Source organism: Crocuta crocuta, unplaced genomic scaffold (assembly GCF_008692635.1).
Source record: "Crocuta crocuta isolate KB4526 unplaced genomic scaffold, BGI_CrCroc_1.0 scaffold217, whole genome shotgun sequence".
NCBI lineage: Eukaryota > Metazoa > Chordata > Mammalia > Carnivora > Hyaenidae > Crocuta > Crocuta crocuta.
In genome coordinates, this window is record NW_027532208.1 from 1,758,550 (window position 1) to 1,775,195 (window position 16,646).

The following is a 16,646-nucleotide window of genomic DNA, read 5'->3' on the forward strand; positions in this document are numbered from 1 at the left end:
AGCCAGGAAAGGTGGCTCTGTGATGTTGTCTGGTCAGTTACCCTTTGTAGATTTCCATTTTGCCCTTGTAAAATGGGATTGGGGATCCCTGCCTTACCTACTTCCCCACTCAGAGCATCAAGATAGGGTGTTTTCTTCCTTTTTTTTTTTTTTTTTCTTCTTAAGAGCCTTTGGAAAGCCTCTAAAGGATGTTACTGATCAGGGCGAAGCATCCTACCCCAAACCCTCCCACCCAATGACCCTCTACCCTACGGGTCACTTGGGCTGCAACACGCAGCCAGCAAAGGCTTCCTGCCCTGTGTAGCCCTGTCCTCAGTCTTCTCCTGCTTGCTGCTTCTGCCTGGTCTTTTCCTTCTCCAACCCCTCTCTCCCTTAGTCATAAAGTCCTCTCTGCATTGTTGAGAAACAAATATTAGAATGCATGTCATAAGATGGAGTTACGAAAAGCCCCTGCATGTATAACAGCATCTCATTTAATGCTCCCCATATCCTGTTACGTAAGGATTGTCACTGCCAGCTGATGACAGGAAGGTGCAAAGCTAGTGAGGAGCTGAGTGGGACACTCAGCACTTTTCACTCCATAAAGAAGGGCAGTGACAAGACCGGGTGCTGCTGGTCTTGCTCCCATCAGAGGACCTGCCTACTGACTCACCCATGTGCACGCTGACCCCAGTCACGTGGGGCAGAGACCACGTGGGAGTCCCTGGTCCAGAGGAGAGCGACTCAGAATTGGTCCAGCACATATTCATTCTGCAAACACTGGCCATGGGATAGGTGCTCTGCTTGGGAATTGGAAGGTGTGGAAACTGGACATTAATCTTGGTGTTCATGGTCACGTGGCATACACAGACTCACAACTGGCCATCATCTGGGTGACCAGGGTGGCCAGAGAAAGCCGAATGTTTCCGTGAGAAGTGGAATGGAAAGAATTGGGGGAGCGGGATTGGGCCTGGAGGCGGCACGGACAAGAGTCTAAATATGGGGTCCCACCCTGGGGTCCTGGAATGGAGGACAGACTGAGGCAAGTGCCATGTTTCCCTCTGTCCGACAAGGTCACCTCCATCTCTAAGAACAGAACTGCTCATCATGATGTAAAAGTTTCCCCACCCATGGTTACCATTTTCTTCTATTCTCCATACCTCAGCACAGCCATCAACTCCAAGTGCATCCCCCACTTCCCTTCCCGCAGAACTGGCCATGGCCAGTTCCTTCTATGTTCCCCACCCACCCCTGCCTGTATCCCTTGTCTCAGATTGGGGTCCTCAGAACAGATCCTAAAAGGAAGATTCATGGGCAAGTAGTTCATCAGGCAATGCCTCCAGGGGAAACCAACTCTGCCCACAGCCCACTTCTGGGGTGCAGGGGGATGCAGACCTGGAAGGGAAGGGGGTCAGCAGAGCCCTCCCACACAGAGGGAAGCTGGCTTGACCGCGCCAGGAACTCAGGAAGCGGGGTAGGTCATGCCGTATCTGAAGTCTGTAATCCTCCAGCAGACATTGGTCAAGTACTGCCCAGAGGATATGAGTTTCTGGGTCCTTCCCCTTTCTTCGAGTCTACAGTGAGGTGGCTCTGGCAGCTTGGGCACTAGAAATCCAAGGCCACCAAAAGCCAGTGTGTGTGAACATGATAAAGGGCTCCAAGGACATGTGGACAATGAGAGCATCTGCCCTGCCCCATGCCTACTGGGTCAACACCTGTAATAATGTATTGCACACACCTGCAAATGTATCTGTCTCCCCACCGGAACCCTGGCACATAGCACCTGCCAAATACGAGCTGGCGAATGAATGAATGAACAAATGGGAGGTGGCAGGATGCATGGCTTTACCCATTTTCAGCTGAAGAAAGTAAGCTCAGAAAGGTGCCTTATCCAGGATCCCACAGGAGTGAACAGCAAGCAATACTAAGCAAGGATTCTCATGAGCTTTCTAACTATGCACCCGAAGCTTCTGCAATCCCTTTAGGTGGGGCTCTCCTCCCCCAGCCCTTTTCTTAGAATACACCAAACAATCCCTGACTCAGCTACCCAACAACTTCCCCTTGGCAGAATTCATGGGCCTCAAGAACTTTCAGGGAAGCCTGGAAGGGGTGAGGGGAGGCTCTATTAGTGGGTGTTTCCTCTCGGCTGCCCTTATAAAAGGCAGAGGGAGGTCAGGATGATCTTAAAGGATCCTGCACCCCAGCTTTAGGTCCTGAACTCCCTGTCCCACCCATGGCAGGCCTTGTGACTGTGGGTGCTAGCTTCCTGCTCCTGGCCCTGTGTGCCCACAACATTGCCCCTACAGGTAAGAGCTCCAGCCTCAGCCTGGGGCTGTCAGGCAGGATGGTGGCATAGCTGGGACAGCACAGCGGGGGGTGGAGGACCGACTGGACAGGGTTTGGAGAGGAATGCTGAGGAGTGGCGGCCCCGGGGCTGGGCTGGATCCGAAGCCCAGAGTCTCAGGCAGGCTGGGAAAAAACGTGGGTCTTCTCTCGCCCGTCTTTTAGGCTCCGTGACCATCCCCTCTTCCTGCTGCATGTCCTTCATTTCCAAGAAAGTTCCCGAGAGCCGAGTGGTTAGCTACCAGCTGTCTAGTGGGAGCGTCTGCCCCAAGGCAGGTGTGATGTGAGTACCACTCCCTCTCCCTTGACCCCCCGCGGGAGGCGGGCAGAGGGAGTTGAACATTCATTTGGGGTCGCTGGGGAGTAAAGTCGGGAGGACCTGGCTCTCTGATCCTGCGGAAGCCACCTGACCTCCCTGAGCCTCAGCTTTCTCCCCCACGAGATTAGGAAGAGGACTCAGAGACAACAATCATTTCCTGAGCACCAAATACATACTAGGTGCTATTTGTCCCATTACCTTAACTAATCCTCTGGACCATTCTGTGAAGTAGATATGACCATTCCCATTTCACAGAGAGCAGCTGAGGCCCAGAAAGGTGACCTGCTCAAGGTCGCTAGGACTCCAAATAACTTCCTAGCTGCCTCCCACACTAGGCAGCAAGCGTGAACATACTTGATAACCGTGGCCTGCTGTAGAACTGTGACGTGGGTATTATCGGTAATTTTGCCCACTGGCACCAGAGCCCGTTCCCCAGCCTGGTACCGCCCTACCCCCCGGCTCAGAGCTGGCTTGGAAGGAGACATCCCATGGCCCCTCCTTGCTCCAGCATCTTAATTGGGCACATTTCCTTGCATGATGTGTGAACTGGAGGCATCTACCTTTGTCCCTTGGAGGGGTTTTTTTCCTTTTTTTTTTTTAAGTTTATTTATTTTGAGAGAGACAGAGAGGGAGCGCATGTGCGTGCAAGTGGGGGAGGGGCAGAGAGACGGGACAGAGGATCCAAAGGCGGCTCTGAGCTGACAGCACAGAGCCCGACGCGAGGCTCGAACTCACGAACCGTGACCTGAGCTGAAGTCGGATGCCCAACCCTCTGAGCCACCCAGGCGCCCCTCCCAGGAGGTTTTCAGTGTATTTTCTCCTTTCCTCTCCTCCCTGTGGGTACACATTGTGTCTCTCTCTCTTCAGATCCCAGCACTGACTAAAGGCAGGGCTGGGCCTCCCCCACCCGACAGGGAGGTCGCAAATACTCGGTGCGAAGAGTTGCTGGCACGCAGAGGGAAGACACTGTGTCAGCAACTGCTGGGGGGCCCCGGGCAGCAGCCTGCCCTCTATGGGCCTCCACACCCACCTCCTCATCCAGTGGAGAGTTCCAAGGTCATGGCCAGGTCTCAAGTGTACCCTGTCACCCTTCCCCACAGCTTCACCACCAAGAAGGGCCAGAAGTTCTGTGGCAACCCCGAGGAGCACTGGGTCCAGAAGTACATGAAGAACCTGGACGCCAAGCAGAAGAAGGTGTCCTCGAGGCTCAGGGCGATGAGCATCAAAGCCCTCGTGCAGAGGCGCCCTGCAAACAGCACGGCCATCTAACCACTGCTGGGTCCTCAGCTCAGGGCCTGTGCACCAGCAGTGAGAGCAGGAGAGCTCATGCATCCTGGGCCCCTTGCCTTCCCTCCCTGAGCTGGAGGAGAAGGTGCTGGAAGGAAGGTGGTGGCAGCCATCCATCCTCCCCCGGGGAATAGGGCTGGCCCTTCCCCGCTTCCAGGCACTGTCAGAGCCCAGGTGCCTCGGCCCCCAGCCCCCCTGCAGACAAACGCTGCTTCCGTCTAAAAGCTTAGCCTAGAGCTGGCTTCTTGGGTCATCTGGTCTTGCAGAGGAACCTGTGGGTGGGCGGGCTGTCTGTCTGTCTGGGTACAGGCGACCTGTCAACAGCTGAGCCTCTTCATCACTCTACAGATGCCCTGAGCCTGTCCCACTTCCAGAATCCCGGGTGAATAAAAACCCGGCCAAATACACGGCTCCTTTCCTGCTCGCAGTGCCAGATCCTGGCCTTCTTCACACACGTCTCATGGGATGTAATTAGTGACGTTTTCAGGGACTCTGGTTTCTGTGACCTGCAGGAACAGGATAAGACACCAACCCGGGGAAGTTTCGTTCCTTTGGGAAGAAAGGGTTTGGGGGAGGTGTTCTGCTTTACAGAATGGGTTGCTCCATGCTTCTCTGGGATCAAGATCTGCTCTGCCTTTAAAGCTGGTTCTTTCCCTATATTTTAGGAATGGGAGGATGGAGTTGGGGCTCTGGTAGGAGAAGGGTTCCAGATTTCTCCCCCCATGTATGAGATACCGTGTGATCTGTGTGTCAAGAGTGCAGACACACTTGTGCTTCTCAAATAACAATCCAAATAAAACGTGATATCTCCTTTGAAGGTGATTGTGCCTTGCCTGGTCTCTTCCTGTGGGGACAGGGTTGGGGTCTGAAGAATGGGGTGTGTGCCCCAGAGGTGATTCAGAGTTGCCCATCGGAGGGAATAAAGGCAGCCTGATCCCGGGGCATCCCAGGAGTGGTCTTAGCCTGTTCTTGGGGGTCCTGTCATGCACTTTATAAAATCACTCAAGGGGCGCCTGGGTGGCTCAGTCGGTTGGGTGTCCGACTTCAGCCCAAGCCATGATCTCACGGTCCGTGGGTTTGAGCCCTGCATTGGGCTCTGCGCTGATGGCTCGGAGCCTGGAGCCTGTTTCAGATTCTGTGTCTCCCTCTCTCTCTGCCCCTCCCCCACTCACACTCTGTCTCTCTCAAAAATAAATAAACTTAAAACAATTTTTTTAATAAATAAAAAAATAAAAGCATTCATGCACAGCAGGAATCAAATTTTTAAAAAATTTCAACAGAACACATTATTGCACAAGGAACTGTTGTAGGCATGACAAGGCTATGAAATGAAAAAGATGGTCTCTGGCTTCAGAGGATTAGGGAGAAAAATAACACACACACACACACACACACACAAATCAAGAGCAGTGTGAGTTTAGTAGCAATCCTACTTCATAAGCTGCATGAAACATGTCACGGTCGCTGTGCCTCAGTTTTCCTCATCTGTAAAATGGGGATAATAAGCCCTTTTACCCTTGGGTTTTCCCCAGAAGCAGACCCTGAAGCAAGGATCTGAGTGCAATGATTATGTATGCGAGGTACGGGAAGTAACCTCGAGAGAGTGCGCAGGCAGCACAAGGCAACAGAACAAGGAAGGAAGGTGGCTCCTAAGGGAGCGCCAGGCGGAGACCAATCAGAGCTGGGAAGTGGGTGAGCCCTGCCCCCAATCTCAGCCCCTCCAGCTGCCAGTCGTTGCCAGTTGTGCGCTGGGGTGCTCTTTCTGCATGTGGGGGCGGTTCCAGACAAGCCTTGAGGCGTGGAGAGCCTGCAGGGCACACAGAAGGCATGCGAAGGCAGGAGACGTTCTGTGTGCAGCTGCTGATGAGGTTCTTGTAACTCGACTACAAAGCAGAAGAAAGAGTGATGCTAAGAGTGCAAATGAGGGGACCTTATGTGTGTGGGGGGGAGGGGATACTGCAGACATCCTCAGCATGAGGTTGGCATCCGGAAGGTGACTAAGATTCCCTTCCGGCAAGAGCATATGTGTAGGGGTGGATGAAAGCTGGAGCCTTCAGGGATGGGAGACAGGGAGGCGAGGGACAGTGGCCAGACCACAAGAGAAGTCTGACCCACGGCCTCTGCAGCAACCAGCCCAGAACGATCATGACTCAGTCAGAGACTGCCAGTGTCCTATTCAACCCCCGGCCTGCCCTGTTCCAGCTCAGGACCTGCCAGAGAGAGAGCCAGCTATGTAGTCCCAAGTCAGTCGCAGAAGGTGTTCGCTTCTCCACGCCAACCACCTGCGACCAAAGCACACCTGTGCCTTCCCGTTTGTCCACTCTGAGTCCCCCTCCCCCCCATTCCCTGACCTGCCTGTGAGTCTGTACCAGACATCAGTGAGAGTAGCTGACTCTCTTGCTGTAGCAAGCTCTGAATGAATAATGTGTTTGTCTTCATCTGGGTGGTCTTTGTTAATTTCCACAAGGTAGGTGTGGAATCTGGCCTCACTTTCCACATCTGTAAAATGGGCATAATAGAACTATCTATTTCGTGAGTTGATTGTGAGGCCCAAATAAGGCAGTAACACACGGGAAGCACTTAGCTCAATGTGTGGCACATAGTAGAGGCTCAATAAATGTTGAGCCAGCTGGAAGGCAGAGAAGCTGAAGCGGGTCTTGCCCTGGGGCCAGGGCATCTGACTTTTTCTTTTTTTTAATTGAAGCAGAAGTAACATTCAATATCCTGTTACTTTCAAGTGTACATCAGAGTGATATGATATGTTTATATACTATGATACGGTCCCCACAATAAATGTAGTTACTATCTGTCACCATACCAAGTTATTACACTGTTACTGACTGTAGGGGTGTCTGGGTGTCTCAGTCATTTAAGTATCCAACTTGGCCTCTGGTCGTGATCTCATGATTCATGGGTTTGAGCCCCTCATAGGGCTCATCATTGACAGTGAGGAGCCTGCTTCAGATTCTCTGTCCCCCGGGGTGCCTGGGTGGCTCAGTCAGTTAAGCGTCTGACTTTGACTCAGGTCATGATCTTGCATCCATGAGTTTGAGCCCCACGTCGGGCTCTGTGCTGACAGCTTAGAGCCTGGAGTCTGCTTCGGATTCTTTGTCTCCTTCTCTCTCTGCCCCTCTGCCTCTCACACACACTCTCTCTCTCAAAAATAGATAAACATTAAAAATATATAAGTAAAAAACAATACCTTTAAAAAATAAGTAAAACTTATTTTAAAAAAAGATTCTCTGTCCACCTCTCTCTCTCTGCACCTCCTCCCTCTCAAAAATAAACATTAAAAAAATGTATTATTGACTATATTCCCTAGGCTGTATGTTACATCCTCAGAACTTACTTTATAACCGCAAGTTTGTACCTCCTAAACCCCTTCACCTCCCCGGCTGACACTTCTGTGGCCATTCTGGCAGGCTCTGTGCCCCTGGTCCCTGCTGTCCCATTTCTCTGGTGGCCTTTAAATGTGTCTGGAGAAAGAAGGCACGGTTGGGAGCATGGGAGCGGTCTACCAGATGTCCTGCTCTGCCTGTGTCTGGCCTTGCTCTAGAATGTGAGCCACGGACAGGGATGGCCACTTCATGTATGGTCAGGTGATAGCCTCCTGTCCTACTTCTGAACAGGCCACCAGCACAAGGACACGTGCCCTGAGTCACCCACACTTTTTCTCCAGCTCCCTCGGGAAGGAGACGTTCTGGAGAATGGAAGGCATGCCAGGGGCTGGTCAGGGAGGGACTGGGTTCGGTTTGTGGTCATGTTAGGGCAAAGCTGACCTGTGTTTGGGAGAGCTCTCCGCCACCAGCAAAGCCGGTCACAGGACTCTTTAAAAGTGAATTAAAAGCTCTTTCATAAGCACGCGCAGCTGGTGTGTCAAAAGGTATTATTGTAACCCAAGAGTGGAAGAGGAAGAGAGCACTTGAGGCCTTGAGGCCAAGTGAGAAGGAATGAAAGAGACACAGAACAGCAGTTCGCAATCCTGACTGGGCTTCAGAATCAGCTGTGAAGATTTAAATACAGATTCCCGGTCCCTACCCATGGGGGGTAACTCAGACTCTGCCAGGATGAGACCCAGAAATCTGCAATCTTTTTAAAAAATGTTTATTTATTTATTTATTTTGAGAGAGAGAGAGAGAGAGAATTCCAAGCAGGCTTCATGCTGCCAGCCTGGAGCCCAACGTGGGGCTCGATCCCAGGAACCATGAGATCATGACCTGGGCTGAAATCAAGTGTCAGACGCTCAATCAACTGAGCCATCCAGGTGCCCCAAATCTGCAGTGTTTTAACAAGTTGCCCAGGGGGGGCCTGGGTGGCTCAGTTGGTTAAATCCCTGACTTCAGGTCATGATCTTGCGGTTCGTGAGTTCGAGCCTGGTGTCAGGCTCTGTGCTGAGCGCCAGGAGCCTGGAGCCTGTTTCAGATTCTGTGTGTCCCTCTCTTTCTGGGACTCCCACTCTTATGCTCTGTCTCTCTCTTGTTCTCTCAAAAATAAATAAACATTAAAAAAAATGTTTTTAAGTTGCCCAAATTCATGCAGCCACTGTGGAAAACAGTATCAGGTACCTCAAAGAATTGAAAATAGAACTCTCGATCCAGCAATTCCACTTCTGGGTATTTCTCCAACGGAAAGGAAAATATTAACTTGAAAAGGTATGTATGCCCTCCTCATGTTCACTGCAGCATAATTTACAAAGGCCAAGATGTGGAAGTAACCTAAGTGTCTATTGGCAGATGGATAAGGAAAAGGTAACATATATATATACACAGTGGAAAATAATTAGGCCATAAACAGTCCTGCCATGTGTGACAGCATGAGCAGACCCTGAGGGTATTATGCAAAGTGGAGTCAGGCAAGAAAAGACAAATACTGTATAATCTCATTTATATGTGGAATCTTTTTTTAAAAAAAATGGACTCACAGATACAGAGAACAGATGGGTGGTGGCCAGAGGCGGGTGGGGTGAGGTGGGTGCGGGAAATGAGCATAGGAGGTCAAAAGGTACCAACTTCCGGGTAGAAGACAAATACGTCCTGGGATGTCCCGTGTGGCACCGTAACTAGGGTTAACAATACCATAGTGTATATTTGAGAGTCGCTAAGAGGGTAGGTCTTCAAAGTTCTTCCTGCATGAAAAAAAAATTGTAATTATGTGCAAGGACAGATGTTAATTTGTTATGGTGACCATTCTGCAATATATACATGTATCCAATCACTATATCATATACCTGACACTGATACAATGTTATTGGTCTTGGCTGCTTCTGTTTTCGGCTGCAGCGGCACAGTAAAGATGGGGATGTCATAAAGTCTTGTATTTGTTCAAAGCCTTTGAACTTTTCAAGCTTTACCCTTTCCCTCTGCTCCCCCCTGCCCACCCCCTCATTGCTCTTTCCTCTCCTCCTACCTGATTTTTCTTCTTTCCCCAAACAGCCAGCCTACCTACTGGGCTCAGCAAGGCTCCATCCATCTGCTGAGAGGGTAGCCATGTGATGATGATAGTCCCTGCTCGGCTATCCCCCCAAGCAGATCAGTTCTTCTGAAGAGAACACTTCTCTGCTTCCCAATCTCCAGTTCCTTCATGGAAACAGATCTGCCTGGAGAGGCTCTTCTGGCGAAGAGGGATGTTTTGCCATCAGAGATACTGGAAACCTCTTTGGGGTCTTGCTGGTCTATTTGTTCTATGGAATTCCATGGCCTTGTTTCTCTGGATTGAACCTCTCTATTAAGACTTCTCTAACTTCCCAGAATTACAGATCTGTTAGTTTCCAGGAAACACCTTCAGGACACAAAGATTTCTCCCTGCTGAGGCTGTGGGGTGGACTCACGGGCCTCGAATGCTCAGCCCAAGCTGGACAGTGCAGGGACCTCTTGAATGCTCAGCCCATCCCACACGTCCCCAACTCCCTTCTACTCCTTGGCTCCCACCCAATCCTATCTGTGGCCTTGCTGCTGCTTCCTGGCCACGTTCAAGTCGTGGCTTTTGGGCCTCTGCGTTTTCTGATTCCAGGAAAAGATACCCTGCCACTGGCTTTCCCTAGAAATGTCACCATCCTCCTGGCTTTCTAACTTCTAAGCGGTGACAAGCCCTATGGAACGGGCACTTCTTGCCAGGACACCGTGGGTATGGCCCGGTCACAATTGTGCCCAGTGACCCTTTCCAGCGATCACCAGGAGAAACTTCTCATGGGCCTCAGAATCAGAAAGAAATGTATTCTTCTGGGCAACGAGCAGTTGGTTTTTACGTTCTGGACATTGTGAATCCTGTGACTGATCGCACTTCCCTTTCTGTGTCAGCTCTTTGAAATTTTGCCAGCTCTTGGAGCCTGAACAGGTGCAACACCTTATCTGTATCCAGCCTTTGCTTGCCCTTTCCTTTGATATCCTCACTTAACTGCAGGTTAGCTTTGGATCCAGGGCAGAACCTGGAGCAAGCTAACCTTGAGGCCCTTTCTCAGGGGGCAGGGGACAGGGCATGCTCAGAGGCAGGAGTGGGCTCAGACTTGGGACAGACCCGGCTTTGAACTTTGGCCCTGCCACCTGAGAGCTGTGTGGCCTTGAACAAATTATCTTCCCCCTTGGAGCCTCAGTTTCCTTGGATGGAAAGGGTTGGCCTCATAAAACCTCCTTCACAGGACTGCTCTGGGATAAAAGGAGTAGCTGGTAACATACAAATGGAAGAAAGATTTGTGCATGTTTTTCTTGGCTTGACTCCACCCTGTTTTTATCAGACCCAAACTAGCATGGAGCTACCTCTTGCAGGGGGCTGGCCAGCTCTGGAGAAACTAACATACTAACAGTTCCTAACATACTGGGTCCCCTTCTGGCCTCTCCCTGATGTCCAGGTTTCACTGGGATGGTAGACAGAGGATGCATTTCTGTTCATTCGACGTTGCTCTTGTCCCCTGTGTACCTCCAGAGCCTGGGGCAGTGCCTGGGTACCTTGTGAGAACCCAGCAAACATTTGTTACATAAATGAATTCCAGAATCTGTGCTGAAGGCTTACGAAGGCAAACAAGAAGCCTTCTTCCCGGTTCCTTGATGATGGATTGCAGGGGCAGCATGAGGGTACAAACGGAGAATAACCAGCATGTTGTCCTTCAAGGCTAAGTACAAAGATCACTTTCTTTTTTTTTTTTTTAATCTTTTTTTAAATTTTTTTTTAATGTTTTTTATTTATTTCTAGGAGAGAGAGAGAGTGTGAGCAGGGGAGGGTCAGAGGGAGACGGAATCACAGACTGAAACAGGCTCCAGGCTCTGAGCTGGCAGTCAGCACAGAGCCCGACGCGGGGCTCGAACCCACGAACCGCGAGATCATGACCTAAGCGAAAGTCGGACGCTTAACCGACTAAGCCACCCAGGCGCCCCTAAAGATCACTTTCTTTAAAGGAAGGCTCTTCTGACCCCCTAGATTCATCCAGGTTTCCTCGATGTACATTCCTGAAGCTCCCTATGCTTCTCCACCAAAGTACATGACCCCGATATAATGAATGATTTATTGGGTAATTGTTTTCTGCTCGATATCTATTTCCTGCACGAGAACGTACACAGCTGAGATCACATCTGTCTTGTTTACCTCTGGATCTCAGCATCTCGCACAGTGCAGAAAACAAACAAAAAAGAAATCATTTGTTGCATGAACGAGTCAGTGAAGAAATGAATGGGAAGAGCTCACCGTCCAAGAAGGAAGGCAGACAGGGGAGCTGATGTGCATGGAGATCGCCATCTGCAGTTCAGCCCTGTATTGGAGGGCGGCCACCCAATCCAGCTAGGAAGGGAAGAGACAACACGGGTCATAAGCAGGGAGGGTGGAGTCTTTGCAGACACAGAACGGGGTGTTCTGCCCCCAACAGAAGGATTATCTTTTGCAAAATATCCTCCAAAATATTTTGCGCTCAAATCCTTGCCTTAGGATTTGCTTCAGGGAGAACCTGGTCAGCTCGGGCTGCCATAATAAAATACCAAGACTGGGGGGTTCAAATAACAGACATTTATTTCTGGGGCACAGAGTCCTGGAGGCTGGAAGTCCAAGGTCAAGGTGTCAGCAGACTTGGTTTCGCCTGGGGCCTCTCTCCTGGGTGTGCCCGTGGCACTTAACTATGTCTTCAAATGGCCTTTGCTCTGTGTGTGCACACATTCTTGGCGTCTCTTCTACCTCTTATAAGGATTCGAGTCCTATCAGATCAGGGCCCCACCCTTGACCTTAATTACCTCTTTTTTTTAAATATTTATTTTATTCTTGAGAGAGAAGAAACAGAGTGCAAGCGGGGGAGGGGCAAAGAGAGAGGGAGACACAGAATCTGAAACAGGCTCCAGGCTCTGAGATGTCAGCACAGAGCCCAACACGGGGCTCTAACCCATGAACCATGAGATCATGACCTGAGCCAAAGTCGGACAGTTGAGTGTCCAACTCAACCAACTGAGCCACCGACCTTAATTACCTCTTTAAAGGTCTTATCTCCAAATACAGTCACACTGGGCCTTAGGGAACACAATTCAGTCTGTAATGAGACAAATCAGCTACAAGGAAGGTGGGCCTAGAGAGACAAGCCAGGAGAGGCCCGATTCTGGGAGAGGGTCCCAAGTAGTGGGGAAACCAGATTACAGTCCAGACTTCGGGAGCCATATGGGATTGAGGATTCTGAGATATTCATACATACATGTATATTCATACATACATACATACATAGCAGACTGGAGGGTAGGGGTCATGAGCTTCAACCACATGGAACAGGCTGGGGCAAGACAGCCTTATCCAGAGTCAGTAATTTATACACCATATCATTTCCTTTTCCTTCACCAATTCATTGAAATATAGTATACATAGACGCTTTCCAAAGAAGACACCCAGATGGCTAACAGATGCATGAACAGATGCTCAACATCACTTATCAGGGAAATACAAATCAAAACCACATTAAGATACCACCTCACAGCTGTCAGAGTGGCTAAAATTAACAATTCAGGAAACTACAGAGGTTGGCGAGGAAACTTCTTGCACCGTTGGTGGGAATGCAAACTGGTGAAGTCACTCTGGAAAACAGTGTGGAGGTTCCTCAAAAAATTAAAAGTAGAGCTACCCTACGACCTAGCAATAGCACTACTAGGAATTTATCCAAAGGATATGGGAGTGCTGATGCATAGGGGCACATGTACCCCAATGTTCATAACAGCACTCTCAACAGTAGCCAAATTATGGAAAGAGCCCAAATGTCCATCAACTGATGAATGGATAAAGAAGATATGGTATATGTGTACAATGGATTAGTACCCAGTGATGTAAAAGAATGAAATCTTGCCATTTTCAACAACTGGATGGAACTGGAGAGGGTCTCATGCTAAGTGAAATAAGTCAGTCAGAAAAAGACAGATATCATGTTTTCACTCATATGCAGAATTTGAGAATCTTAACAGAAGACCATAGGGGAAGGGAGGGAAAATAAGGTACAGAGAGGGAGGCAAACCATAAGAGGCTCTTAAATACAGAGAACAAGAAGGGGAGGGGGGAAAATGGGAGCATTGAGGAGGACACTTGTTGAGCATTGAGGATGAGCACTAGGTGTTGTATGTAAGGGATGAATCACAGGAATCTACTCCTGAAGCCAAGGCTACACTGTAGAAACTGTATTTAGCTAACTTGACAATAATTAAAATAAAAAAATAAAAATAATATACCTAATATAGAAACTACATATATCCTAAGAGTACAGTTCAATGAATTTTCAAGGGGTAAAAAGGTGCACCAGGACCCAGATCAAGGAACAGAGCAAGTCAGCCCTCTCCCAGACTTCCTCTTGGGCTTTCCTTCCAGGGGCTATTCCCCAAAGGTGACCACCATTTTGACCACCATCCTTATAGGTTAGATCTGCTTGTTTGGTACTTTATGCACATGGAATCCTACCATATTTGTCTTTCATATCTGGCTTCTTTTCCCTAGCATGGTGCATGTGATCATAGTCCATTCTCATTGTTATATGGTATTAGATGAAGTTAATAAACTGCAATTTATCTTCCATTCTACTGTTGACAGATATTTGGGTAATTTCCGGTTTGGGGTAATTATGAACAATGTCTTACTGCAAACATATGTACATGTTTCTTTTCTTTCCTTTCCTTTTTTTTTAAATTTTTTTTTATGTTTTAGTTATTTCTAGGAGAGAGAGACAGCGTGAGCAGGGGAGGGTCAGAGAGAGACGGAGTCACAGGCTGAAACAGGCTCCAGGCTCTGAGCTGGCAGTCAGCACAGAGCCCGACGCGGGGCCCGAACCCACGAACCGCGAGATCATGACCTAAGCGAAAGTCGGACGCTTAACCGACTAAGCCACCCAGGCGCCCCTTTCCTTTCCTTTTTTAAGTAAGTTCTACATTGGGCATAGAGCCCAACACAGGGCTCACATTCATGACCCTGAGATCAAGACCTGCGCTGAGACCAAGAGTCAGGCACTCAACCCACTGAGCCACTGAGATACTCCAACATGTGCATTTCTGGTCAGTATATCTCTAGGAATGGAATTGCCAGATCACAGAGTACATGTACATTCGACGTTCGTAAATACAGTCCAATGTTCTCCACTCCCACCATGGTGTGTTTCCAAGGGCCATAGCGTCACTTTTCCTTTTTCATTTTTTAAAACATTATTTATTTTTGAGAGGGAAAGAGACAGAGAGTGAGCAGGGGAGGGGTAGAGAGAGGGAGACACTGAATGTGAAGCAGACTCCAGGCTCCGAGCTGTCAGCACAGAGCCTGACACGGTGCTCGAACTCATAAACCATGAGATAGATTAACCAACGGAGTCACTCATGTGCCCCTGTCTTTTTTTTTTTAAATGTAGTTTTTTTTTTTTATTATCTGAATTCTAGCCCTTTTACAGATACATGTTATATTTGATTCTTAGGGCATCTGTAACAAATTACCCCAAACTGGGTGGCTTCAACCAATGGATGTTTGTTCGTCATGGTTCAGGAAGCTGGATGTCAGAGATCAATGTGCCTCTGAAAGCTCTGGGGAAGGATCTTCCTCGCCTCCTCCCAGGCTGCGGTGGCTCCGGGCACTCCTCGGCGCTCCTGGCCATGTCTGCATCACTCCTGCCTCTGCCTCTGTCCTCACGTGGCCTTCTCCCTGTGTGTCTCTGTGTCTCTTCATGCCACCTTTTAAAAAAAAAAAAAAATTTTTATGAGAGAGAGAGATTGAGCGTGAGTGGGGGAGGAGCAGAGAGACAGAGGGAGACACAGAATCCGAAGGAGGCTCCAGGCTGGCTCCCAGCTGTCAGCACAGAGCTCCACACAGGGTTTGAACTCATGAACCATGAGATCATGACCTGAGCCGAAGTCAGATGCTTAACCGACTCAGCCACCCAGGTGCCCCGCATGTGGCCATCTGTAAGGACACTGGGCACTGGATTTAGAGCTGAAAGGGAAACAGTTCTTCTGTTTTATGTCTACTCAGTACAACACTCTACTCTCTGTACTTGGCTTTGAATGCCAGATGTGGGTTTTCCTCACTCCAAGCAATTCCCAGACACCAGCTGGGTATCCTACCATTGAACTCAATCCCACGGGTTGAGGGCTGGGCCCTGGAAGACTGCCCCTCCCCCACTTCAGATGCCAGTTGCAAGTCCAGGTTGTTACCGGTGCTCTGACCTTTACCTGTGCTCTGACCTGGCCGGCCCTGTAGACTGGAAGTTCCAGTGACGCCCACCTCAGGGTTGATAACGTGCTAGAGCGGCTCACAGAACTCCGGAAAACTGGATTTAGTCACTAGATTACCAATGTGTTCTAAAGGGTCCAAGCCAAGAATAGCCTGATGGGAGAGATGCAGAGGGCAAGGTATGGGGGGGTGGGGGTGGGGTGCTGAGCTTCCAAGCCATCTAGGGGTAGGGGTGCAACCCTCCCAGCACCTCTACCCATTGCCAACCCAGTCGCCCTCTGAGCCCTGCCGGTTGGGGATGTTCATGGAGGCTTCATTATGTAGGCATAATTAATTCCTTTGTAATGTTTATTTAGTTTTGAGAGAGACAGAGAGACAGAGAGGCAGAGGAGACAGAGGAGGGGCAGAGAGAGAGGGGGACACAGAATCCGAAGTAGGCTCCAGGCTCCGAGCTGTCAGCACAGAGCTCATTGCGGGGCTTGAACTCACAAACGGCAAGATCATGACCTGAGCCAAAGTCAGACGCTTAGCCAACTGAGCCACCCAGGTGCCACTGTAGGCGTAATTAATTCAGTCATTGGCCATCGGAGATTAATTTCCCCTCCAGCCCCTTTCCCCTCCCCGGAGATTGGGGGGCAGGGCTGAAAATTCCAACTCCTATAATTGCTTGGCTGCTTCCCCCCGTTAACCAGCAACCTCCCCTGTGGTTTATCCAGAGGCTTTTCAAAAATCGCTGCATTGAGTGTGTGAAAGGGGCTGGTTATGTGTCATAAGACATTCATCTTTATTGCTCTGGAGCTATTTCAAGACCTGAGGACAAAAGGCCAAATATTAAAAAACAAAACAAAAGATGCTCCCATTACTCTTCCAGCTTAGAAACTTGTACAGATTTTACGAGCTGTGTGCCTGGGGCTGTAGGGCAAACATATGTTTCTTATTATAAACCACACTATCACAAGAGCTCATCCCTATCCAATATGACCTCCTCTTAACTAACTTACAGCAGCAAAGAGCCTTTTTTCCAAACACGATCACATTCCAAAGTTCTAGGTTGACATGAATCTGGTTGTGG

General features: G+C 49.4%; 1 protein-coding gene across 1 annotated transcript; it reads left to right on the forward strand.

Moving 5' to 3' along the window:
* The first annotated feature begins 2,182 nt into the window (after positions 1 to 2,182).
* CCL24 (C-C motif chemokine ligand 24) lies at positions 2,183 to 4,727 on the forward strand. Its single transcript, XM_077777910.1, has 3 exons — positions 2,183 to 2,285; positions 2,488 to 2,605; positions 3,742 to 4,727. The coding sequence occupies exons 1-3, from the start codon at positions 2,213 to 2,215 to the stop codon at positions 3,908 to 3,910; spliced, it is 360 nt and encodes a 119-aa protein (XP_077634036.1). The 5' UTR covers positions 2,183 to 2,212; the 3' UTR covers positions 3,911 to 4,727.
* Positions 4,728 to 16,646: the final 11,919 nt, after the last annotated feature.